General features: G+C 39.4%; 1 protein-coding gene across 2 annotated transcripts in view; it reads right to left on the reverse strand.

Annotated features, from left to right (window-relative positions):
• RELN (reelin) overlaps positions 1–27,241 on the reverse strand; it is a 538,933-nt gene that overhangs the window by 90,753 nt on the left and 420,939 nt on the right. For both annotated transcript variants that reach the window (XM_040343494.1, XM_040343493.1), the window contains exons 32-42: positions 25,497–25,655; positions 23,640–23,828; positions 21,080–21,353; positions 18,729–18,869; positions 15,336–15,513; positions 13,882–13,966; positions 12,328–12,510; positions 8,964–9,135; positions 7,571–7,673; positions 3,890–4,119; positions 3,071–3,291 (exon numbers count right to left, since the gene is read on the reverse strand). In XM_040343494.1, the coding sequence (XP_040199428.1) occupies positions 3,071–3,291; positions 3,890–4,119; positions 7,571–7,673; positions 8,964–9,135; positions 12,328–12,510; positions 13,882–13,966; positions 15,336–15,513; positions 18,729–18,869; positions 21,080–21,353; positions 23,640–23,828; positions 25,497–25,655 (1,935 nt within the window). The remainder of the gene's footprint in view (positions 1–3,070; positions 3,292–3,889; positions 4,120–7,570; positions 7,674–8,963; positions 9,136–12,327; positions 12,511–13,881; positions 13,967–15,335; positions 15,514–18,728; positions 18,870–21,079; positions 21,354–23,639; positions 23,829–25,496; positions 25,656–27,241) is intronic.

The raw sequence follows: 27,241 nt of genomic DNA on the forward strand, positions 1-27,241 counted from the left end.
TGGAGAAAATTGGCTTGTCGAGTTCCTCGACAGCCTAACAAGGAACTCGACGAGGAAAACGATGTGTTTTGCCCGTCGAGTTCCTCGGTCGTGTGTACGAGGCTTCAGGCATTGTCCAGCACTATGGGATCGATTATGTGTTTCCAAAGTTTATTGGCTTGCAGCAGCTGGGACATATTTAATATTCAAAAATAAAGGTTATTCTGAGCAAAAGCATCATCATACTTATCATCCTTACCCCTACAATGTTCTCTCTCAGCACAGATGAATTGTGGGTCCATTTCTAGAGTCCCATAATGACCTTCTCTATGGAGTAGCACTGCAGGGCAGGAGAAGGAAACTACAGGGGAAGTGGGCTGAGAGCTTTGTGCTAATAACATTCTGTATTTGTGGAAAAATGAGTCTTCATAAATCACTCTCCATGTTCATGAAAGTAGAGACTTCTAAGCTGCCAATGCTAATTTGCTAACTAAATGTATTATTGCATAGTACAATCATGCTGTGTCAAACACTTCAAATAATTATTAACCACATATAGCAAAATGGAAGCAGTTTAACATGTCTGTTAGTAAATTATTAATGAATTAGCAGTATGTGTGTGTTTATGTGTGTCTACAAAATAAAGGCCTGACTGATGGGCCTTTGCCTTATTAGTATATTTCATAAAACATTTATTAGTCAAGCCTGAGAGGATATATATCTCTTAAAATTGCTTTAGAATGGTAATTATAATATTTTTCTATCTTTGTTTCTGTCACACAATATTAGCGCAACAGTGTAATTCACTCAAAATTTCTGTAAAAAATACGCTAAAGTTAATTTTAGGGCACTCAAACACAATAAATCACCCAAATTCAGGCAAAATATAAAGATGTTGCATCAAGTAACTCAACTCAACATGTCAAGCATTAAAATTGCGTGTAGCCATTAAACGGCGACAAACTTTAGTACCCTATATTATCCATAGGGGATGCTTTGAAAGCCCCTAGAGATCATCAGTGTAGAGTCAATCGTTAAATAATGGGTTTAGAATTATTGCTCTCACTTTGGCATGCATGGCGATGTGTAACAGGTGTGGAGTAATTGATATTTGTGCACTGGTGCTCCTCAAAGCGTGCATTTACTTTTATAGACTATATATATTTACATTTATAAGTTTGTGCATGTATGGGTGTGGGGGAGGGGGGCTCAAACATTTTTTGGGGGAAGAATTTTAAGTGCTCAGGTGGAATGTTAATTTTTTACATGTTAGTATTTATTTATTTATTTTACCAAACCAAAGTTCCCTATGTGATGTATTTTTTGGTGACAGGTTTTAATTAAAAACAAACAAATAAAACAAACAAAGGTTTTAATTAAAGAGACATCAGGAAGCTAAAAGACTCCTGATGTCCCACCTGTCCTCCAATGAAGCTGATGAAACGCAGATCGTATTCCATTAGCTTTTCCCCTGCCATACAAGGGTGACTGTGAATGGGGGTGGTGACAAATGAGTGACCCAAGAAGATGGCTTCTATCCTGTAGTAGTGTCAGCTACTACAGTGATTTGCAGCCTCCACAACGATCATGCAGGTATGATAAACACATAGTTACATTCTGCACAGTTGTGTTGTACTAAAAATCATACCTATAGTATAGCTTTGAAGATGGAGCATTGGTTGTATAGTCTAATGCTGTCATCAGCTGATTTTAGGCTGGATTCACACCTGCATTTGTGGTGCTTTTTACATTTTGCAGATGTGCACTACATATTGTGTTCTATAGGAAACCATGTAAAATGGGCTGTAGTGCAAATCTGCAAAATGCAAAGAGCACTAAAACTGTATAGGTGTGAATCCAGCCTTAAACAGGTTTTGACCTGGATGTTTTTGGGTTTGTTGACAATAATAGAAAATAAAAAAAGATTCAATGCACAAATCTCCCAAACATCTAATTCATATCCATTCATAAGAACTGAAACAGGGCAGTTTCTGACTTTTTTTGTTATGTATGTATTCTGACTGGACCATTATTAAACTGAAGTCTATTTTATTTATGTCTAAAACTATTGAAGTCTATTTATGTGTGGCTGAAGTCTGGGGTATATTTTTGTCTGAAAACATCTGTATTAATTGTGGAGATAAAATATACCCAAATGTGTGCTTCAGAATGCATTACCAATACAAACAGCTATAGGTCAGATAAATTACCATAATGCTGTAACTTGTCAATGGCAGTGATAATAAATAAAGTATGTTGCATTGACAAAACAAAATATGTTCCCTCTGGTTGAAGCCTAAAGCCCCCAGAGATCTCTTACAGATTCACATAGACATCTGCTTTATGCAAGTTCCCAAATTCATCAATCCATTTCCTATTTCCTACTAGTAATTCATGAAAAGGGTAACTTCAGTTGACCCGTTCATTTAATAACTTGCATTGTGTAAAATAAGGTATAGCCTCTGCTGATCATTCCGGGAACTCACATGTTTGTGTATATGGTGTATACCTGGTCAAATAATGAAAATATAATGGACTGGGGGGACAGTGGAAAAAGGCGAGGATCAGAGAACACAGGATCAAACAGCCTTTTTACACAATGCATAGGATTAACCCCTTAGGTTCCACAGTGAGTATAACAAGCATGCTTTACTGCATTTACAAACTGATTTTACTGTTGTGAGTTTAGTAACACTTAAGTAATGTTGTGCATCTCCTTTCTATATTAAAGCAAATTGAGGATACTCCTATTAGTATCTTTTCAATCATCTAATGGTCTACTATGCAATGACCTGTAAAGGATTTCTGGGGTGAAGAGGTTTGTTCAGCAATAATGGAAAACAATGTAAGATCAGCTACATTAAATCCAGCCTTTTTTCTTCACCGTAAACCTTTGTGGTGTGCGCTACAACTAAGGTGACATAGTTATATGCAAACTACATTTATTGCTAGCTTAACCCTTTTTGTGGCTATTACAAAACAATAGTTTTGCTAATTTTCTTACACTTAAAGTAAACAAATAATACATGATGACATGAGGACATTATAGAACTACAACAGAAACATGTATTTTTTAGAACTACAAGATCACCTTCAAAATCATCCTTGAGGAAGTCTGGATTCTTAGTGCTGACTTTACAAGTGGGGCCAGAGTATTCAGGGTCACAGATACATTTGGTGCCATTGATGCAACTTCCATGACCATTGCACATCTCCTCACACTGAGGACCAATATAAATGTTATCAATGGCCCATGTCACAGGCTTCATTGCAGTTGGATAAAATCCTTGATACCACCGGAACCGAATAGTACTTCAAAAGAACAAAAAATATATGAGTTGACTATTTCTGTTGCATATTTTTCAAATATTACTGGTAAAATGCACATCAAACAGTTTTCACTACAAGCTGCATGTCAAGTCACAAATATTTTACTAACAAAATAATAAAAAGGCCAACTATGTTCCACAATAATATCTGGCTAGAAGATTTGACAAAACCCATAGATAAGAAATGTCATCTAATGAGTTGCTAGACTATTGTACCAAGGGCACATGGCTGAGGTCTTTTCCTGAGTGCTGCAGGTGACCTTTGCAATAATTCTTCCATCAATCTAGGTATGACAAAGGTACTTCAATCTTGTCTGAACTTTAATAAAATGTTTGTATCTAGTAATCCATTCTCACACCATCAGAGCTCCTGGTTGAAACCGGAATGCCTGGAAACATTTTAGCCACCTGTTACTTTTAATTCTTTCCTACTGTAAAAACAAAGAATTCTATTGGATTGGAATTTGTTAGAATGGCCTGGGCTTGCCTTTGTTCAACTTTTCTTACATTGTGCTTACTATTTAAATGCACACAAATGCAAAGTAAACATACATCCTAAGCTTGCCAGCTATTGAACTTACCCACAAAGATGGAGTTTACCAAAGTTGATGACCTCTCTTCTCCAGCCTTGCATTGTTCCAGCATAATAGGTGCTACTGGGGTGATGCTCTGTGGTGCACAGTGAATTGACGTGGCTGCTACTGCTGTAGCACAGTGGGAGAAGCAAGTGCCACGTGGCACCAAAATCCCTAGAGAACTCCAGTCTTACTGGATCATCAGAATTACTGTCCGTTGTGCAGCCCACATTAATCTGGATCAAATAAGAGCAATGATATTAAAGAATGTAAAAAACACACAGGTTTGACCATTAAGACATGTTGCGAAAAAATAACAGTTAAACCAGGTATATTAAATTAATGAATACAAACAATATTGTATACATTCTATGGCAAGGTGACATGACTTAGTAAAAAAAGCAATACATTAAATAGAAATGTTACTTGATTAATTCAATTTGTTCATATTGTTCATTCTAAGATGTACATACAGGTAAATGGAGGAAATAAGTGGTAATCCCCCTAAAGATATTCCATGTTATTAATACTATATTCTGATCCCTCTTGTGGTGACATAACCCTCCCAGGATTAGGCTGGAACATCTGCAATGCCCAAAGGATGGGAAGGTGTAGCTCTTCCAAAACCCTGGCTATATTACCTAGCTCAATTGCAACATGTGGTTAAAGGAATGGTACCATCCTTGACTGTACCTAACCAGCTTTTGGACCCCACTCTTGTCATTATGCATTTCACAAAATCCCCAACCCTGACAGCATGTCAGGAGTTCCAGCTACCGTGTAGACCTAACAAAATGCTTCCCACATATAAGCTCATTGTCAGGAAAGGTTCCATCCGCTGGTAATTATTATTTGGCTTGCAGTACTGTGGTTCACCAGCAGGTGTCTCCTGGCAGTTTGGAACTGTCAGGAGAACTTCTCCCTGCTGGTGTTATATCCATCAACGGATGGATCCTGGCAGTGTGGAGCGTACGGCTCTTCTGCGCTCAGGTGTAACTGGAAGCCAATTACTGACATCCCTATTTATACCCGGCAAGTGCAAGGACACCTCGCCTTGGTATCTCTCTCCCTGACCTTGAGCCTGTGATCCTGACGTTGAGCCTGCATCTTCCTGACCCAATGCGACCTGATCCCTATCCCGAACCCATCCTGGACTTGCCCTTCCTGCTTCCCTATTGCCTTGGATCCCTGTCCCCTTGTTATCTGGATCCCTGCTTTGCAGCACATCCATCCGTCATCTCTCTGTTCCTGTTCATCCCCTGTCCTTGTCTATCTTCTGATCTCCCTGTGTATGACCTCGGCCTGGCCTGTTTACGATTACGGTATCTCCCATCACTGTACATATTGTCTTTAGTTATCCTTGGGTCACTGTTTATTAGTTATTTATTACATTGTGTTCTGTTAGAGGTGGTTTTGTGTTATTCCCTTTTCTTAATAAATTATTATATTTTCACTTATATACGTTTTGGGTCTCCTCTTTGCAGTCACACAGTCTGGTCCACTAGCTTCTCTGACACTCATGCATAAAATATGGGATAAGGCCTAGCAATTGCAGAAAGTAACTGTTTTTACTTTATGCAGTACCATATAGTTAAATAATACTTACCCTGAATTATCCATGTTGCCATATATTAGTAAATGGCAGACACAAGGTTATCACTCACTTGCATCACATTTTTGATAAAGGTACACTCACTGGTACCCTTCTCTACTATAGAGTCCTAATACAATCTCCCACACAATATGTACTTCTACTATTTGCAATTTATGTTATCTCTGGGGTACTCTACCACCTGGCAACACTCTCCTATGCCTATTTTTAAGTTAATGCAGCATACCACCACAATGAAGGTTTTTTTTTTTCTCAATGCTAAACTCTACTTTTAAACACATACTTAGAGCATTACCCGTGTAAGGCCCTGGCAAATTGGGAGGGTGATGTGGGTGATACAGGGCCAGACCAGTGGAAGAGGAATTGCAGTCTGTCCAGATGAGCTCCTTGAACACATCTCAGAGACTTTCCCAATGATATATACTATTACAAATACATCCCATCCCATCCAAAGTCTATACCATGGGTCTACTGCAAGATCCAACCTGCAGTGGATGCCACATGGACCATTGTGACTTAAAGTGGAGTTCCACCCATAAATATAACATTACATCAGTAGTTTTAAAAAAATGTCATTAGTCCTTTACGAATTTTTTTTTTTTTTTAGATGCCTTCAAAGTGTTGTTGCTAGGCAGAATAGTTAATCTTCCCACTTCCTGCACCTAGGTGCTTAATGCACCACACAGACTCCTGGGAATGTAGTGGGTGTAACTTTCCAGGAGTCTGTGCACTCCCCAGTCTCAAAGAATCATGTGACTTGGACAGCACAGGTGCTGAAACCTGATCTGACACTGCTTGTGCATCTGCAAGGCTGAAATCCAGGAAGTCATACAGTCTGGCTTCATGATGCCCACACTTAAGATGGCCCCAGTCAATTTCTATTTTATAAAGTGTCTAAATGCTGTAACAACCTAACAAAACAGACCTTAGTTTACAGACTAACTTTACTAGAATACATTAAGCTTGTGTATTACAGGGGTATTTATATTTAAAAAGTGAAATTGTGGCCGGAACTCCGCTTTAATGCATATGCTCTGGCCTTGCCCAAAGCTGCACAAATATTGGGGAATGGTCACTATCACTCTTAATGGTGCATTTAATACTGATTTCAAACTAGATCTCAAACAGATATATGTATGTATGTATGTATGTATGTATGTATGTATGTATGTATGTGTATATTAGGTATACTGGATGATGTGGTTCCAAAGGAACATACCATATAGGTCAGGGATATGCAATTAGCGGACCTCCAGCTGTTGCAAAACTACAAATCATATCATGCCTCTGCCTTTGGGTGTCATGCTTGTGGCTGTTAGAGTCTTGCAGTTCCGCAACAGCTGGAGGTCCGCTAATTGCATATCCCTGATATAGGTGATCTCCAGAACATTATTTCAAGCCCATTAATTCATCTTACTACACTGGAAATTGCAACATCCTCTGGCACTGGAGGAGTGGACACATATAATAGGAACTACCTTGAGATATGAACCCAAATTTATCAACATTGAGGCTGCTTCAATAATAATAATAAAATAATATTAAACTTGTATTGCGTACTTCAGCAAGTCAGGATATCTTACACAAAGTAAATAATGATATGAGGCTCAGGGGTGCAGCCATTAACACCATACAAGTACAGCAGGATAAATCACAGCGTATTGCAAGTACAGAGTGATAAATGAAGACAAAGCATATCTGACATGTAATAAAAGGGTGGCAGTTAGACCAAAGATTTGTACTTATCAGGGGAGACTGCTCCAAGAAATTTGAAAGGGTATGGGATGGTTGGCTGGATACCCCCAGTCTTGCCTGGTTCGATTTGGTGTCACACAGACTACTGTAGCTACTAACATGATCAACCTGTCGATGTTCTTAAACTAAGTGATGTTTATTATCATTCTCACCTCTATGGTTTGCCAATATCTTATTTGCTTGAGTACAATATTTGAGCTTGCAATTTGACAGTATTGCCGTCATGCTGTTTTTATGGATAACTTTACACTCTGGAAATTTGTAAACTATACTTTTCATTAAACTTTTTCTGATTAAAAAAATAGAGGGAATTAGTTTACCTCAAACTGAATGATAGTGCTTTCATCCACATCTAAATCTCTTGTAGTAATGGAATGCTCTCCTACTTCGTTCGAAACAAAAACCATAGCAGAATCTTCCTCCCTAACATCAAACAAACATCTTCATTACTGGAGTTACTGCACTTATAGACATATTATTGTAGTAGAAAAGCACCAACTTTCTTTTTTTATTTTTTTTTATTTATAACAATACATTTTTATTTTCAATGTTTTTATTACATTTTCATAGTACAGATCAGAACAAATCAGAAAAAAATACAGCAGAGTCCTGCAAAGGGAGGTAAAGACAAATAAAATGTTAACATTTTTTTTGCTTGAATCAAACTAGTACTGCAGAACACAATGCACATAAAGGCTTAGACACATACAGTATATTTGGAGATGTATGCCACTGAGATCTCTGCTTTTACACTTTTATACAGTAAATGAGAAACACATTTAGTAGGCTAACAGAATAGAGAACGGATACATTTTGCTCTTTGTATATCTGCCATGTGTGTGGATTTCTTGCTCTTAGCCTGGTCCTGCTGCCCAGATGCTACAAGAGCAAGGGAAGCATGGCACTGGGCTAAATAGTTCCTTGACAGGGACACAGAAGTTATACATTATATTGCAAAAGCATACAAATTAGAGATGGTGAACTCATGTAATCAGCTTGAGGTCAAATCTTTGGTTAAAGTGGAGTTCCACCCATAAATATAACATTACATCAGTAATTTAAAAAAAAATGTCATTAGTCCTTTACAAAATTTTTTTTTTTTTTAGATGCCTTCAAAGTGTTGTTGCTAGGCAGAATAGTTAATCTTCCCACTTCCTGCACCTAGGTGCTTAATGCTTCCTAACCTACACCGCACAGACTCCTGGGAATGTAGTGGGTGTAACTTTCCAGGAATCTGTGCACTCCCCAGTCTCAAAGAATCATGTGACTTGGACAGCACAGGTGCTGAAACCTGATCTGACACTGCTTGTGCAGCACTGAGCATGTGCGAGATCTGCAAGGCTGAAATCCAGGAAGTCATACAGTCTGGCTTCATGATGCCCACACTTAAGATGGCCCCAGTCAATTTCTATTTTATAAAGTGTCTAAATGCTGTAACAACCTAACAAAACGGACCTTATTTTACAGACTAACTTTACTAGAATACATTAAGCTTGTGTATTACAGGGGTATTTATATTTAAAAAGTGAAATTGTGGCCGGAACTCCGCTTTAAGGGTTTACAACTATCAAGCATCTGGAATATCACATGATTCATTGTCCTTTTCTATTTTTTCAGCTGCAAACTTTCTTAAAAAGCTTCAGATTGACATTAAAATATGAGAAATTACATTTGACATATGAAAAGTGATAAATAATAACTGTGTTGACTTACGGTGCGCCTTTGGAGGAGTATGGACAGTAGAGACCAATATTTCCACCAGGGTAGAAAAACCAGTTATCTTCCTTGGGGCCATAATCAAATGTATCCATTAAGATGGTAGGATTGTGTACATTATTCCCATCAATGACAAAGTCTTCTATGATCCATATTTCATCTCTCTTTCCTGTGACAGTACAGAATAACATCAAATGTAATGGCCAGCTCATCTCATAATTCTCACATGCTGCAGAATCTACAACAAATAACATCTTCTGAGCATTCTGGTTTCCTTAGAATACAATACAATTTGTAATAAGATTTCAAAGGAGGTGGAGGTCTCAAGTGTATGATTGCATTTATTCATATGCCTGCGTAAATACGGATGGATGTAGACAAAAATAAATATGTACAGTACTGAGCAAGTATTTGCCTTTGTTGTCATAGTTTAAGCTAGCCATATATTTCCATGTCAATTTTAGAGCCGGTTCACACTGGGGCGACTCGTTAGGCGGCTCAGCCACCTGACGAGTTGCGTCCCATTCAATGCAATGGAACCGTTCTAATAGGAGCGACGCAAGTTGCTCCGACTTAGAAAAAGGTTCTTGCACGTCTTCGGGGGCGGCTCGGGGCGACCTGCATTGACTTGCATACAGAAGTCGTTTTTCGGGTCGCCTCTGAAGTCGTCTTCAGGACGACTTGCACAGTCACCCCTGAAGTCGTGCCACGGAAGTGTGAACCGGCTCTTAGGTTCCACTATGGCTATTATCTGCATTGACTTTGTTTGTGTCCACCATGTTTGTGTGGGTGTTTTTTCTCAATGCCCAACAATGTAAGAGGGCATGCTTCCCACTGACCCCTAGTGTACAGGGTTTCTTTATACCACTAAGTACCAATCTACGGGGACATCTCTCCCACTAACAATCAATGTAAGGGGCCTTTTCTCAACTGACCACTAACTGTAGGGGTCCTTCTTCGCTGACCACCAGAGTAATGGGACTTCTTGTTTTAGTATTGAAGCAAACATATTGAAAATATAGAAACATTTATGTTAGCACTTACATGCATATATAGCTGTTAGCAATAAGTGCAGATATACAAACACTTGTGTAAACAGTTGGTATGGTTTTGTAAGTAGTTTGTAGTAGGGGGATCCCTCATTTTTATCCTTTTCCATTATTTGACCTTGTCAGATCTCATATATATATATATATATATATATATATATATATATATATATATATATATATATATATATATATATATATATATATATATATATATATATATATTTATAGATGGATAATATGGGCTTTCCCCTGAAGAGTGACCCAAAGTTACGAAACGCGACAACCTACGAGCTGCCATATTCTACACCAATCCTATATTGACAATAGATTTTTATGTCATTTGTTTACACAATACATGTTCATATGATTATATAAGTAATTTTTGCCATCATGTTCAATATATATCTTTTTATCATCAGTGACAGAGAGTAGCAAGGTTATATAGATATTTTGTACTATTTTATTGGATCATTAAATATTGTTATGTGATATCTTTGAAATTGTTATAAGAATACTACTATTATGGAGAATTTTTTTTATATTGACAATATATATATATATATATATATATATATATATATATATAAATATATATATATATATATAGAGAGAGATAAACGAATAAATATTTTTTTTATATCCATTTATTATATCCATGCTTCATATAAAGACTGAATTTCTCGCCTTTCCTCTATAAATAGTCTTCATTTGAGGAATGTTTTCAGTTTTTTTTTTTAACAGACAAAAGTTACTTTTGTCTGAACTCCAAGTTTAGTAAATTGCCTGTACACGAGAGGCATGTGTATTCCTATTAAATGTTAAAGTGATTGGTGTATTTCATTCAGATCTGTACAGCATGCCACGGATGGATCTTGGATGGCAAGCATATTTCCACACTATTTAGGTTGTGGTCCCTTAAGGGGGACAATGAGAGTCGTCTTACCCATGCAGGGTGATGGGTTCTGAGGTAGTCTAGTTGGAATGGAGAGGCTTAACAGCAGTTATCTCAGAAATGTTAAGTCCTTATTTGGGACCTGAAATTCAGAAGCACAGAGACTTTTTTGGGTGGAAAAGAGCCATCAAACACTGATTATGGGACTTTGGTCCCAAAAGGGTTAACCTGCCTACAAGGGGAGGCTTGGAAAGGGGCAGGAAGTACTCAGCACCTGTCTTTGAGGTGGAGTGGAGTAATTCACAGCTAGAAGAAAGTGTGAACTATCTGTCAACAAAGGTATTATTTTGCTGAGCTCCTGTGGCCTTTGTGGCAACCTGAAGAAGACGGGAACCCCCAACCCCTTTGTGTGGGACTAGTATATGGGTGGTGAGCCATTCTGTTTTCGTTACACAAGAAGAATAGACTATTTGCAATTCCGTTGCTGAAACTATTTTTGTTTGCTTGTTTTTGATAGAGCAATAAAGACCGTTTACTTTTACAAGGGGCTAACTGGTGATCTCTGGTTCTCCATATTACAATTAATACAGCATGAAACTTTGCTTTGTGCAGGAGAGTCTCACTGCTGCTTTCTCTTCATATGCAGGGTGACTGGTCCTGTATTTACTGCCCTGTAGCTTTCTGTAGGCCTCCTGTATAAGTGGGTCTGTTGGGCCTCACCTAAATCTTTTCTCTATGAAAAGTGATGATGTCGCCGCTACTATTAAAAGGTAATAACTGTCTATACAAAGGCATTTGCTACATACATACAACATGGATTTATATCCTTTGTGGCTATTGAGGATTATATGTAAATTAAAGTTTTTGTGCCTGGAATTCAGCTTTAAATTGGGCCTTCATTAATAAATATGACTCACTTTCCTCTGCCTTTCCCCCTCTGTCTTACACAATTGGGAACAGATTTTTTAACAATAAATCAGCTTCCTGCATCCTCACCAAGGCGAGCATGATGTATGCAGCACAATCTCACACATGTGCAGATGCCCTGCAGGATCTATGGGACCTGGCAGAGCCATTCAGCAAGCCTGCACATACATATGGCATGAAACCCCTGTGCACACAAAGAAAGCAGAAGGTCAATGGGATCATGCTTGGGGGAACTTCATGAAATTCCATGCGGAGACTTGAGGCATATCTGCACATGTGTGGGATGTCAATCTAAGATGATGGTATGCGAGCACAGCGATAGAGAAGAACACTGGGTTGAAAGGAGGACAGCAGTGGACTGGATGGCATAGGAAGTATGTATTTTATATTTACATATAGGAAGAATTATGATGGAGTGAAAAAAATATCAAGGTAGGAGTGAAGTTCCTCTTCAAAGAATACTTTTGATACAGTAAAATAAATACTATACCATTGTGGTAAGGCTGCCAAAGCCTAAACCTAGTGGCATTGGTTTGAGCTGCTGCTGGCAGAGGAGTATTGACAAACAAGATATCAGTAGTTTGAGTAAAATAAAATTCATCCAGGAGATGCCAGGTGATGCCTCCTGTGACTGAGAATTGCAGAAGAACGGAGTGTGACCTCTCTGGAACCCCTAAAATAAAAAGTACAAATAGAATAGATCATAAAACGTATTATAAGAAAAACAAACAGTGGATACATTTGCATATTATCACAAAGTATTTTTTTTAAATGCTTAATAAGGAAATACAGTAAAAACTCTTCTTATTTGGTTTTGGGTAGCATGGGAAATGGGAACGTCTGCAAAGCTATACTGCTCTCTCCAAGTGAAGCAGAGACTACCACAGTGGAGTAGGAAAGAGTAGAAAGTGTGACCCGGTGGGCAGATTTCCCATCACTTCATGTGTGGTAACCAGGACTGGTAAATCTCAACCAAAGACAGCAATAAAAACCTGTTTTAAACTTTCCCCACTCTAATAAAAAAAAAAAGGGTTTGGCCAGAGATTGACTATACAAAGAACAACATCATAAGTACTCAAAAAATTTGTAGATGCATAGTTCAACATTTACTTGGCTTATCAATGGAAAAGTAGGTCAATTCAATCATCATGGGGTTGATTTACTAAAACTGGAGAGTGCAAAATCTAGTGCAGCTCTGCATAGAAAGCAATCAGATTGTAGTTTTTTTGTCAAAGCTTAATTGGTTGGCTGATTGGCTGCCATGCACAGCTGTACCAGATTGTGAACTCTCATGTTTTAATAAATAAACCCCTGTGTGTTTTTGTAGATTATTAAATATAATTTTCTTTAAAAACATCAAGAAAAAATACCTGGATCTACTTTCAGAACACATTAAGATGGAAGGAATTTTCTGTGGACAGCAAACATATGGAATTAAGTCTCCAAAGACACAATGCCAAATTTAGTCACAATCAGAAAGTTCACTGGATACAGGTCCTTAGTTCAGGATATATCACATACATTGTGATTGTGACCAAAACTGACATCTGGGTCTTCAGGGATCAACCACTGTATATACTTGAAGATCTCTGGGCATGCTCCAGGCTGAACTATGCTCCAGTCTGGCCGCTCACAAATGGCTCCCTTTGATGCGTAAAATTTTAAATACAGAAGAATGCAAATGAATAAATTAGACTTATTTTACTATAAACTGCCTCTGTATTCTAGGAAGACAGATTGCCTATGTTTGAAAATACTAAAATGACTCTCAGAAACTAATAGCTTTACTTCAAATAGGGATACACTACCCTGCCATTGATGGCCATCCCGTTCAACAATTGAACTGCTCCCTATATGATCCATGGTATCCTGCAGAACCTGGGTTTTACTTGTTAGCATACACATGTCAAAATGAATGAAATGGTTGCCATATGTCCGTAACATCTGTGAGACTCCAGTGAGAAATACAGATGTTTTCCTTTGCTCAGGTTTTAAAAATCTGTCATACTGCAGTTTTATAAAAACTTTTTTCTATAAAACCTACCTTTGGTAATGAATTTATATGAAAACTGGATGTATAATGTGTGCATACAGTCTAGATCTCTTGAAACAATCATTCTGGATCCTTCCTGAAAATAAATAACATTCATTTACAAAATAATAGGTTGACATTGGACAACTAACATGACTACATTGTAGGTAGGATGAAGTGTTGGCTTTCAAATAGTATTAAATAGTATTGAGAAAGCAGAACATTTTAGGATGAATGTTCTGTTTTATGGGGCTTCTGTAAAGAGCTGCCATGCAGTAATACTGCCTCGAACAGGAGTAACCTTAATTTTTAAAGAACTTTTAAACAAATATGACCTAAGTTCATTGAACGTAAATTTGTTTAGTTTGTCTTGTCTTGGATATAAAACAATGTATACAGTATATCAATATAATTAAACAAATACCCAGACAACCAATGGCATTATTTTTTTTTTATAATTAAACTTTATTAAAAAAAAAATCTTTACATATAACATTTAACATGCCTTGACACTTAAAAGGCAGCTCGATACTACCATCCTTTACTATATGGTGGTTTCCGGTCCTCCCCAAGGGGGTGGGGAGGGAGAATGCAGGAAGACGTTTGTGACTATAAAAAATGTATTATTATATATGTATTCCTAGTGCTATATACTTGTGATATTTATTATTTATTATGTTCCTCTGTGCCTTCTTATATTTATTTGTCTGTGATTCAGGTTTACCTCCCTTATTGAGGAGTAAACACCCCCCCCAAAAAAAAGGGGTTGTGTTTAAAATGTTATATTTATATGTGTCGTCTTATTTATAATTATAGTATTCCCTTCTAAATTATATGTGTTTTTGGATCCTCCCCCTCCCCCCCCCAAAAAAAAGAGGAAGAGGAGAAAGAGAGAAAAAAAAAAAGGAAAAAAAAAAACACCCACACGTTCTTCTCTCCCCCCCACAAAATAGGTGAGGAGGATCGTTAAACACCTTCCCATATTCTTCTAGTGTCACATTCTTTGCTTAGACATAATACCAAGACATACATAAAAACATAGGCCCAGATTCTCGTAGAATCGCGCAAAACTGTGAGGGCGTAACGTATCTCATTTACGTTACGCCGTCGCAAGTTTTACAGGCAAGTGCTTTATTCACAAAGCACTTGCGTGTAAAGTTGCGGCGGCGTAGCGTAAATCACCCGGCGCAAGCCCGCCTAATTCAAATTAGGCGGGTAGGGGGAGTGTAGTATTTCAATTAAGCGCGTTCCCGCGCCGAACGTACTGCGCATGCGCCGTCCGTAAAATATCCCAGGGTGCATTGCTCCAAATGACGTCGCAAGGACGTCATTGGTTTTGACGTTCCCCCATTCACTGAAGACTTATGCAAACAACGTAAATTTTTAAATTTCGACGCGGGAACGACGGCCATACTTAACATTGGTTGCCCCTCATATAGCAGGGGCAACTTTACGTAGGTCCTTACCCCTTTAAAGATAAGTGCCGTCCCAGATTTAATTGTTTCTCCATTAAGGTTTCCCCGCTCTGCCCCATACACCTCAGGCCACAAGTCAGGATGCAGATTATTATTAAAGTCATCTTTCAGAATTGAAGGTAAAGGTGCAATCGGGACGCAGTATGCGCCACCAAAACCTCTGTCACACCTGGAATAAAGCAAACACGAATATTATTAGCCGCACTACTAAAAGCAAACAACAGGTTTTTATTTTTAATGGGAACAGTCTGACTTCCAAGTTAAAAATAGTGCATCAAAACTATGGATTGATTTACTAAAGGAAAATCCACTTTGCACTACAAGTGCACTACAACTGTACTTGAAAGTCCACTGAAAGTGCACTTGGAAGTGCAGACACTGTAGATCTGAGGGGAAGATCTGAAATGAAGGGAAGCTCTGCTGATTTTATCATCCAATCATGTGCAAGCTAAAATTCAGTTTTTTATTTTCCTTGCATGTCCCCCTCAGATCTACAGCAACTGCACTTCCAAACACACTTTCAAGTGGACTTGCAGTGCTAAGTGAATTTGCCATTAGTAAATAACCCCCTATGTGTTATGTGGATTTTCTAGAACGTCTCCCAGGTGCTGTACAAGTACAGTTGAGGTCCTGGAATTCTCTATGACCTGTTGACTTCAGCTCTGATGGTAGAAGAGCCCAGATGTCATAGGCTCACAATGCCTCCCTAATAACATGGTATTATGCTACTATATTTGCATAACAGACATCACTGCTCCGAACAGTGTGGCTCTGTCCAGTCCCACTCTCTGTTCTCCTCTTTAATTTGTCGTCAGCTGAATTTTGTGAAAATAGTAACTGGTGTCTACTAAAAGCAGGAGAGAAGGAGGATTAGGGTGGGGATAGAGCAGCCCTCTAACATGCCCAGTACCTACAATGAACTCGTGTGGAAATGATTACATCGCTTCCTGTAGATAGTAGCACCCCTTCATCCCCTCTCACTTACGCAGGTGTGTAGATTAGGGAAGATGGCATATGGATGCTAAAAACCCTGAACACACATGTAGTATGCATGCATGTTTAAAATGTAACTTGCAATTTCAGAGTGTTTGCATTAAAAGGTACAGTACTTTAGTTCTGTGCAACACATATACAGAACTAGAGGTGGCTGTGAATAAAGATAGATTAATGCTTAAAGTAGAACTATACACCAAACTTTTTTTATTTGGATAAAGGAGGGTGATAACTCTTGTCAGTTTTGTTTGCCTTCTGTGCCCCATTATCCCATAGCCACAGGATGTGAGAAGAAATCACTGAAAATGAAGGGCATTCTTTGGGCCCCCCAGGCCACCAGAACTAGTGTACCCAATTGGAAGATTTCCCTTCTATTACTGTTTTGGGGACAACTCAAAATTTGGGATTTTCTTTAACCACTTCAGCCCCGGACCATATTGCTGGTCAAAGACCAGAGCACTTTTTGCGATTCGGCACTGCGTCGCTTTAACTGACAATTGCGCGGTCGTGCGACGTGGCTCCCAAACAAAATTGGCGGTTTTTTTCCCCACAAATAGAGATTTCTTTTGGTGGTATTTGATCACCTCTGCAGTTTTTAGTTTTTGCGCTATAAACAAAAATATAGCGACAATTTTGAAAAAAATTAAAATTAATATTAGTATTCTTCTACATATTTTTCGTAAAAATATTTGCAATAAGCGTTTATTGATTGGTTTGTGCAAAAGTTATAGTGTTTACAAAATAGGGGATAGTTTTATGGCATTTTTATTAATATTTTTTTTTACTAGTAATGGCATTTTTTTCGGTACTGCGACATTATGGCGGACACTTCAGACATTTTTGACACATCTTTGGGACCATTGGCATTTTTATAGCGATCAGTGCTATAAAAATGCATTAATTACTATAAAAATGCCACTGGCAGGGAAGGGGTTAACACTAGGGGGCGAGGAAGGGGTTAAGTATGTTCTCTGGGTGTGTTCTAACTGTAGGGTGGGTGGACTCACTAGGGGAAATGACTGATCGCTGTTCATACATTGTATGAACAGACGGTCAGGCATTTCTCCCCTGACAGGACCGGGAGCTGTGTGTTTACACACACAGCTCCCAGTTCTCGCTCTGTAACGAGCGATCGCGGGTGCCCGGGAGTCAGGGGCGAGCGTGGGGTGCGCGCCTCCGGCGGCGCGCGCCCCTATTGGCTGCTCAGCGAGATGACGTATAGCTACGTGATCTGGCCCAGCAGAGCCGACCTGCCGCCGTATAACTGCGGTGGCTGGTCGGCAAGCAGTTAAACAGGACAAATAGAGAGGGTGAATCTCCCTAATGGGGACACAGGCAGCAATAAAACACCTAAGAGGTGTTCTAATCTATCTCCACTCCAAGTTTTGCAATTAGTTATACTTTAAATATTCATTTTTAAACAGGAGTTCCAGCGTAAATGTATTTTGGAAGCGCTTTGGAGTCTCAATTATCATTATCATTGATTAACTATCTATACCAGAAAATATGAGAAGCCTGAGCTTTCCAAGTCCCTGTGGACATTGTAATTTCGTTTATAAGGAGATTTTAGCAGAAAATAACAAAGCTAGCATTGTACAAGTGAATAATACAATATATAAATAAAAATAAATAAAAAAACTTCTGCTTATTATTATTTTTTAATTATTATTATTTCATATTCCCTTATTATCTTTAGTTAATTAGTAACTACTTTATTAATAAGGCAACAATTTTGTCACTGTAAGTTATACAGCTTCAAACAATCTACTTTTTCACATCTCAAAATCTTGCAGTGCAAGAATTCCAGACTGATATGAATGACATAATAAAATGTAGCTCTATATTTAATAATAAATGCTAGTGTGAGTGTAAGTACTTGGAAAAACATTAGTATCAGCCTCCTTTAATCGCCAATGCAGCAGCACTGAGACTGGGAAGGGTAGCAGTGGGTGCCGCCTCACGCATGCAAATACTTTGACAATTAACAAGCTGGTTGGAGAAAAGTATATTGAACAGAGAAATAACCTCATCAGTCTTCTGCCACTCCCTCACTAACAACAGGCTGAGAATGGAGAACTGAAACCACTACATTCATAAATTTAACAGAAAAAGTGGGTTCATCCTTCCAGATGTGCACAAGACATGTAAACGGCTCCCATATATGTATTTCCTCTATGTAATGTGACCTTTGCCTGGAGTGTAGCTTTAAGCATAATTTAGAGACTTCGGTTTAAGACTGTTGTGTTTTGGTGCTCTGAATAGTTGTATAAAACGTGCTGCACCATTAGTAGCAGCCCTTAGAATCCTAATATTAATACATTTATCCAACTGTATCCTTTCTTAGATGTAATTTTTTATGTAAATCGATTGCATAAACGTTTTAATACTTACACACAGTGTCCTGAATCACACACACCATGTCCTGAACACATCCAAGGGCATCCAGAAGAAAGAATAATGTTATCAATGGCCCATGCATTAGTACCAGGCCCATAGCTACTCTGTATCCATCTGAAGCGAGTCCTTGGAGAGCTATGATAAAATCCAAGCACATCCATTTTACAGTGCACAATTATATTTCAGTTTATAATCAATACTGCATGAGTGAATGGTCAATAATTTATTTGCGTTTGGTACATATTTAATACATAGACATTAAGCTAAGGTTTTAGTATAAAGCCAAATGAATTTAACTCCACAGAGTTCTTGATCTTCTATGTACAGTATTTAACGACGACTGCTTTCATACCGTATTTATTCGAGTATAACGCGCACCCGTGTATAACGCACACCCCTAATTTTCAATTAAAAATCGGTATAAAATCATTGTAATTGCCAAAAATCATTTATGTCCAGCCATGCCCCCTGTATGTCCAGCCATGCCCCCTGTATGTCCAGCCATGCCCCCTGTATGTCCAGCCATGCCCCCTGTATGTCCAGCCGTGCCCCCGTATGTCCAGCCGTGCCCCCTGTATGTCCAGCCGTGCCTCCTGTATGTCCAGCCGTGCCCCCTGTATGTCCAGCCGTGCCCCCGTATGTCCAGCCGTGCCCCCGTATGTCCAGCCATGCCCCCTTACCTTTAATCACGCGGCGCGCGGGAACATTACAGACAGCGTTCGTTTGAACAGCTGTTTTCCCTGCCACGCATAGACACTCCCCCTCGTTCGCGATTGGACAGATCCGTCCAAGGGGGAGTGTCTACGCGCGGCAGGGAAAACAGCTATTCAAACGAAAGCTGTCTAATGTTCCCCCGCGCCGCGTGATCAACGTTGTAGCGGCGTTGGTGGCTTCAGTGGCGGCGGCGGTAGCAGCGGCGTGTGCGGCGGCGGTAGCAGCGGCGTGTGCGGCAGCGGGGGGGACAAAGTCCTCGAGTATAACGCGCACCCAAACTTTGATCTTTTTTTTGGGTATAAAATTTTGCGCGTTATACTCGAATAAATACGGTAAGTCTGAAAAGGCACAGTGAGCTTAAAGGGGTTGTAAAGGTTTGTCTTTTATTTTCTAAATAGGTTCCTTTAAGCTAGTGCATTGTTGGTTCACGTACCTTTTCCTTCCATTTCCCTTCTAAATGTTTTTTTACTTTGTTTGAATTTCTCACTGTTTCTCCTCTGTAAGCTTTCCACCATCATCCGAGCGGTGGAAAGTCATTTAGAACAGCTTACTGAACAGCTTACTGAGGAGGAACATTAAGTGAGAAATTCAGACAAAGAAAACAAAGAAAAAAAACATTTAGAAGGGAAATCGAAGGAAAAGGTAAGTGAACCAACAATGCACTAGCTTAAAGTAACCTATTTAGAAAATAAAAAACAAACCTTTACAAACCCTTTTACCAGTGTTTATGTACAAGTGTGTTTTTCAATCTTCTGTATTATCACTTTCAATATTCACTGGAAGATGTAAAGCATTTGAAAAACAAAACAAAAAAAAACAGGAACATTTTATAGTAATAGTAGATTATCTGAGACATTTTTACTGTATATTGATACATCTACAGACCCCAAAAAAAAAAAAGTGTTAAGTGTATAGAATTGTGGCGTATTTACTAAAATAATCACGTACATTGAAATAATTGAAAATGGGTGTTCACAAGTGCATTAGGCTGCATTCACACCTAGACGTATGTTACCGCGACAAATTGCGGCGTTTTGTCCCGCGATTTGCCGCGACAAAACGCGGTAAAATACGCAGCGTTAACATACACAGGAGGGGTGACAACATAGTCAGCTATGGCCGAAAGCCGCCTGAAAAAAAGGTCCGGGACTTGTTTTCAGGCGGCAGGCGTACAGCGTTCGGCGTGGAGATGTGAACCATCTCCATAGCCGACAATGTAAACTCACCCCTCCAGCGTATCAGGGGCTGCTGCGGCGTCGCGCTACAGGCGTATATACGCCTAGGTGTGAATGGGCACTTAAAGTACTGATATGTCCATACAAGATAAGAAAGTAATTTTTTATGACTTTCACTTTAAGCTTGCTTACATTTTTTTATTGTATTAAAAATAGATATTTTTGTTGAAAAATATTTGGCAACCCATAGACATGCAACATGGAAAGGTGCAATGATGCACAATTATCATGTAGTGCTAGAATGCAGGAAGCAGCACTTGCACATTTAATGTACAAATATAACCGCCCCTCCCCCCCATGTATTATATTTTATAAAAATATAAATAAATACACAGACATTCTATTTTAGCAATGTACCAGTCTGTTCAATGAGTTATAAAGCATCTGTATACTTACATGGTTGTTGGTGGAAGATATACGGTAATCCGTTTCCAACTTTGGAACCTCTCAGATAAGTACACAGAGCTCTCTGTATAATGTAAGCAGCCAATGCTGGGTGGCACACACTCCTGAGTAACCTGGTGCCAATCTCTTCCATTATTTAGTGAATATTGTAACTGAACTGTGTGAGAATCACTAAATGGCTTACTACAGCCCATGCTCAATTCAAACTGTAGAGAACTGGATGGCATCACATGGAAATCCCATGTCTCTACATATCGGGGCTTTCCTGTAGTACAAATCAAATAATGCATTAGAAATCATCTTGCAATTACCGTTGTTCCTGTAGCTAAACCATATTTCAATGTGATGTTTAAAAAATGGCATTCAATCTACTCTGCTCTAAACTAAGTACAAACAAAGAAAACATTTTTATTAAAATTTTAATAGTTAACAAGAACTATTTTCCATGATCTACAGTGGTATACAAGGCCATTTAAACTTGCTGCCCTCCTCACATCAACCGTCTTTTTCATTGTGCCCCCTACAGCAGTTGACTGGCTAGCTTTAATTTCACCATAACAAACCACATGGTGCTATGATGGATTGGCTGAAAGAGATATTTGCCAGCTTTACAACAGCATGACCAGAAAAGTAGGGAAAACCACTGCACTGTTCTGGTAGCAAATTGGTTCTAGGTTTTTTCCACCAACAAAAACACACAAACTGTGTAAGTAAGCTGCAGTCTGGAGCATTTTACTATACACAGTGTTAGCAACAGGATGTGTATGTGACTGCTTGCTACCTGACAGCCCTGTTGCATTTGACCATGGCATAGGTATATATAGAACTGGTGCAAAAGATTCAAGGATATAAATACCCATATACAACAAACAACAATTCTGTACTCAAATTATTTACTCTGTATGTAATGGATTATGCAAATGCTGAATTATATGTAAAGATTTCATAAAAACACTACTGGGTACAGTATGTGAATTATTTCACCTGCCAAAATCTGAAGTTTTGTTCAGCTAGTGTTGTGATTCACACATCTCAAATTTCCTCCCTTCTCTCTATTACTATACAAAATATATGCAATCTTTAATGAACGCATAGTCCAATTAAGGGGTGTTTTTCATTTTTTGTTTAGCTGTTAGAAAGGATCCATAAAAATGGATTCTAAATTTGTCTGTAGCGCCGGGTTACTTCTAAGTACTGGTGCTGACAAAATTTAAGGGATAATTAGAGTATAAGTGGCTCTGATTTCAATTTCAATTCTAAAAGGGGCCTCTGTTTTGGCTTGGCTGTACTGTGGGCCCATTCTGTTTTTCCTGGGGCATTATACCACGCCGGAGCAATGGGTGGCACCAGTGGAGTCGAGGTTTGGGTGCTTCTTGCCAGCAGCCAATCAGGAGAGAGTGTTCTCTCGCGGGGCATGCTGGGAGAGGGTACTTCTGAAACAGACGCCATTGAGGCGGGGTCTTCTTCCGGTGTGGCACCCACCTTCAGGGTGTCCACACATCACGGCTCCCGCCGAAATGGCCCACCAGGCCGGGGTGCGCGTGCCACGCGGTGTTCCTGGTTCCGTGACCATGATGGTTCGGAACATCTAAGCTGTGGCGGGCCCCAGTGATCGACTGGGTCCCCAATCCTGAGAAGATCCCAAGCGTTGTTCCTTTGAGGGGAAGCTGTTCGGTGGGGAGTCCGCCTGAGGAGAGCCAAGAGAGGCTGGCCTTCCAATAGGGCCTCGACAATCCGGACACTGAGAGGGTGGATGTTAGTCACCTGTCAGTCGGTACCTAACTGCAAACTACCTGAAGGAGATCCAGGCGCAAAGTCTACTGAGGAGAATTGTTCTCCATGATCTAAGTTATAGGGAGGGTCTGTGGCAGAGACTTTTCTTCCCTCAAGGTTCCGAGTGATACTCTGGCTGCCAGGTCGGTGAGAGAGGCCTGTCCAGGTACACTAAACCCACTCTGGCGAGAGTGGCTACGGAGAAACAAAGTGGTTGGAAGCAGGACTGTTTCCATATCGTTATGCCTGAGTCTGCTATTCCTCCTCCTTCTACATCTTTACCCTCCACTGAAAGTTTTATTGTTTTACCTTATTGGGTAAATAAAAGTGCAAGAGAAAGACACCTGCTGTGTGGACATTCCATTACTACGGCTCTCAACAACTACCCTAGATGGCTGAGTCACAGAGGTAACAGGCCATCCCATTCAATAACCAGCGGCTCCTTCGGGGGTGAGCGATACATTAAGTATTTGCAACGGCAAATAGTGGCCTCGGACTGAGGTCTTATGTTATTTGGGAGTCTGCGGTGCTTTATGTGTGAACTATCATTTGCACTGGTGGAATGTTTCGATGATGTATTTATGAGCTGTGATTTTCTTTTCTGTTTAAAATTTTTTTTGGTTTTTCTCAATAAACATCTCTGATTTAAAAAAAAAAGTATTTGCAACGGCATTTTGGGGTGATGTATAGGCATACATTAAAGTAATTCATCATGCATAAAGCTGTTAGAGAAGAGAGTTTACATTTACTTATACAATCCATATTTTAAGACATGTACCTGTGTTCTCAGAAAAAACAAGGGCAGTATCCATAGACAAACAGTCAATGTCTACTTGGCCTCCTTGGATTCGGTACCAGTTTGCTTGCAAATCTACAGAGCCATCAAACCTGTCCTGGAACCCAGTTCGGGAACTGTCATTCATTCCAATGAGGACATCATCTAGTGCCCACTGGCCTGACTGTCTCCCTGAAATAATTATTATAGTTAATACAGGAACATAGTTACAATACAAAACAAATATATAATACAGTGTTCAGTGTGGTAGTTGGAAGATTCCAACTGACAAAGACATGATCAGTCTATAATTTTAATGGTAGGGCTATTTTAACAGTGAGAGACAGAATAACAAAAAAATCCATAAAAACGCATTTCAATAAATTAAATATATATTTGACCCCTTCACAAAACATGACTTATTATTTGGTGACAAAACCCTTGTTGGCAATCACAGAGGTCAGATGTTTCTTGTAGTTGGCCACCAGGTTTGCACATATCTCAGGAGCTATTTCGTCCCACTGCTCTTTGCAGATCCTCTCCAAGTCATTAAGGTTTCGAGGCTGACATTTGGAAACTCGAACATTCAGCTCCCTCCACATATTTTCTATGGGATTAATGACTGGAGACTGGCTAGGCCACTCCAGGACCTTAATGTGGTTCTTCCTGAGCCACTCCTTTTGTTGCCTTGGCCATGTGTTGTTGGTTATTGTCATGCTGGAATACCCATCCATGGCCCATTTTCAATGCCCTGGCTGAGGGAAGGAGGATTTGACAGTACATGGCCCCATCTATCGTCCCTATGATGAGGTGAAGTTGTTCTGTCCTCTTAGCAAAAAAACACCCCCAAAGAATAATGTTTCCACCTCCATGTTTGATGGTGGGGATAGGGTTCTTGGGGTCATAGGCATCATTCCTCCTCCTCCAAACACAGCAAGTTGAGTTGATGCCAAAGAGCTCGATTTTGGTCTCATCTGACCACAACACTTTCACTCTGTTCTTCTTTGAATCATTCAGATGTTCATTAGCAATCTTCAGATGGGCCTGTACATGTGCTTTATTGAGCTGGCGCTGCAGGATTTCAGTCCTTCACGACATAGTGTGTTACCAATTGTTTTATTGGTGACTATGGTCCCTGCTGCTTTAAAATCATTGACAAGATTCTCCCGTGTAGTTCTGGGCTGTTCTTACGATCACTGAAACTCCACAAGGTGAGATCGGACTGGAGCCCCAGTCCGAGGAACATTGACAGTTATTTTGTGATTCTAACATTTGCGAATAATCGCACCAACTGTTGTCACCCTCTCACCAAGCTGCATGGCAATGGTCTTGTAGCCCATTCCAGCCTTGTGTAAGTCTACAATCTTGTCCCCGACATCCTTGGACAGCTCTTTGTTCTTGTCCATGGTGGAGAGATTGGAATCTGATTGATTGTTCCTGTGGACAGGTGTGTTTGATACAGGTAACAATCTGAGATTAGGAGCACTCGCTTTAAGAGAGTGCTCCTAATCTCAGATTCTTACCTGTATAGAAGAAACCTGGAAGCCAGAAATCTTGCGGATAGGAGATCAAATACTTATTTCACTCATCAACATGCAAATCAATTTATAACTTTGTTGAAATGCGTTTTCTGGATGTTTTTGACGTTATTTTGTCTCTCACTGTTAAAAAATACCTACCATTAAAATTATAGACTGATCAATACTTTTTTCCTCACTGTATAGCTAAAGAAGAAATCACACAATGCACTATTTTGTAATTTGCATACTTTACGTTGGAATAGTTGATGTTGTGATAGAGATAAATGAGTGAGGTTTGCCTAAAAAAAGGTGGCATAAGAGAACCAGATACAGGACCCACCATGCTGTGGCTGCCACCATCGGAACGCCGTTGTAGAAGTCTTTGCATCTCGTGGTAATTCTATAGAGATTATTTGTGGCTCCAGATAAGATAGGAAATCCAGCTCACGCAATAAATTCCAGCTAATGCCATTGTCATTTGTATATTGAACAACAATACCTAAAAAAACAGCAACATACATTATTTTTTACACATATGAGACTACTTTTGTATATATATATATATATATATATTGGCTTTGGATGAAACTGAAAACTTGTTAAAGTTTGCAATTGATATACGTTGTACACACTACAGCTATCATTGAGTATTGTTTTCTTCTTATTCAGTAATAACGTTGAAGGTAATTTACAACCAATCAAGAAGATCTTTTTACACATTTATGATGATTATATTAAATATACAGATTTGTAGAATCTCTCTTTAGTGGCTATCTGTGTACCAGGGTAACAGATCGGTTTTCTGCATAAAGAGCAAAATACTAAGCAACCAACAATGACAGCAATCTACCAGAATTCAACTTTTGCTGTTCTGACCTAATAAAAATGAATGCTGATTGGTTACACATTGATTACTTTAGGCCATAAGAAAAAATCACAGCTTGCCCGTGCTCTAAAGACAAAGCAGTTCATTTGCTAAAAGCAAATAGATTGTTCACTTTTCTATGGAATTTTCCCCAGAGCTTAGTGAATGAGTTGAAGTTCTGCTGACTTCCATCATTTGCAAGCAAAAATTCTGTTTTTTATTTTCCTTGCACATGACTGGGTATTCTAAGCAAAGTGAATTGTTTACCATATTCACTAAGCTTTGGGGAAAATTATCTTTCAAAGTGAACAGCCTATTTACTTTTAATAAATCAACCCCAGTGGAAAGATATCTTTGCACCCAATGTTCTTAGGGAGACATCTACCCCAAAGCCTAGACTACATTCTGATAAAAAAAAGAATTCTGATAACATTGATGCATATAGCTAAACAAAATCCCTTAGGTGACTCAGCTACCAAGTTTGACCCCATGCGGAATCAACTTATATTTAACACTATTCATGATAAAATCCTGGAGGGAAAAAGAAAACAGTACTTCTAGTACATATTTTCTCATCACACATGTAGGCATTTGCTTTTTGTCCCGTGATTATTTAGGTCAGTGGTCTCCAAACTGCAGCCTGCAGGCACTATTGCTTGCACTGGACACCAATGATGGGGTACTATTTCTCCTACTGATACTGATATGTCCTGACGAATGTTGAGGAGTGAAACGAAACATGTAGACAACACAAGGACACAAGTTCCTCATACACACTCCCCCAAAGCACTGCAAGCTATCATTGGATCCTATACCAGAATCCCTCTGAGGCACTGAGAACCATTGCAGCCATCGTCCATCCTTGGGATACTAGCTATCATCAGCGCATTATATGCCGCTCACCCACGTAGCTACTGCGTCCACCTGCAGATTGCACCTTTTTTACCATCACCACTTTCATACCAGTTGTCATCATATCAAGAGCCTGGATGCTCAGAGTCTGAGATACACAATGGAACCGTGAGACAACTACAGTGGGACTGTGAGTAACCCTGACCCCTAGCACTGGTAGACTGGTTCTATTGGAAGTGCAGTACGGTACCCACAGCGGCTGGGACTTAAGTATAGCACTGGCCACACCAGCTATGGCATATGGGAGTCACTAGGATCTGCCTCTTGCATTAGGGTGTATTCACTTTTGTCCTGCTAGTTTGGTTTCA

Source organism: Rana temporaria, chromosome 3 (assembly GCF_905171775.1).
Source record: "Rana temporaria chromosome 3, aRanTem1.1, whole genome shotgun sequence".
Taxonomy (NCBI): Eukaryota; Metazoa; Chordata; class Amphibia; order Anura; family Ranidae; genus Rana; species Rana temporaria.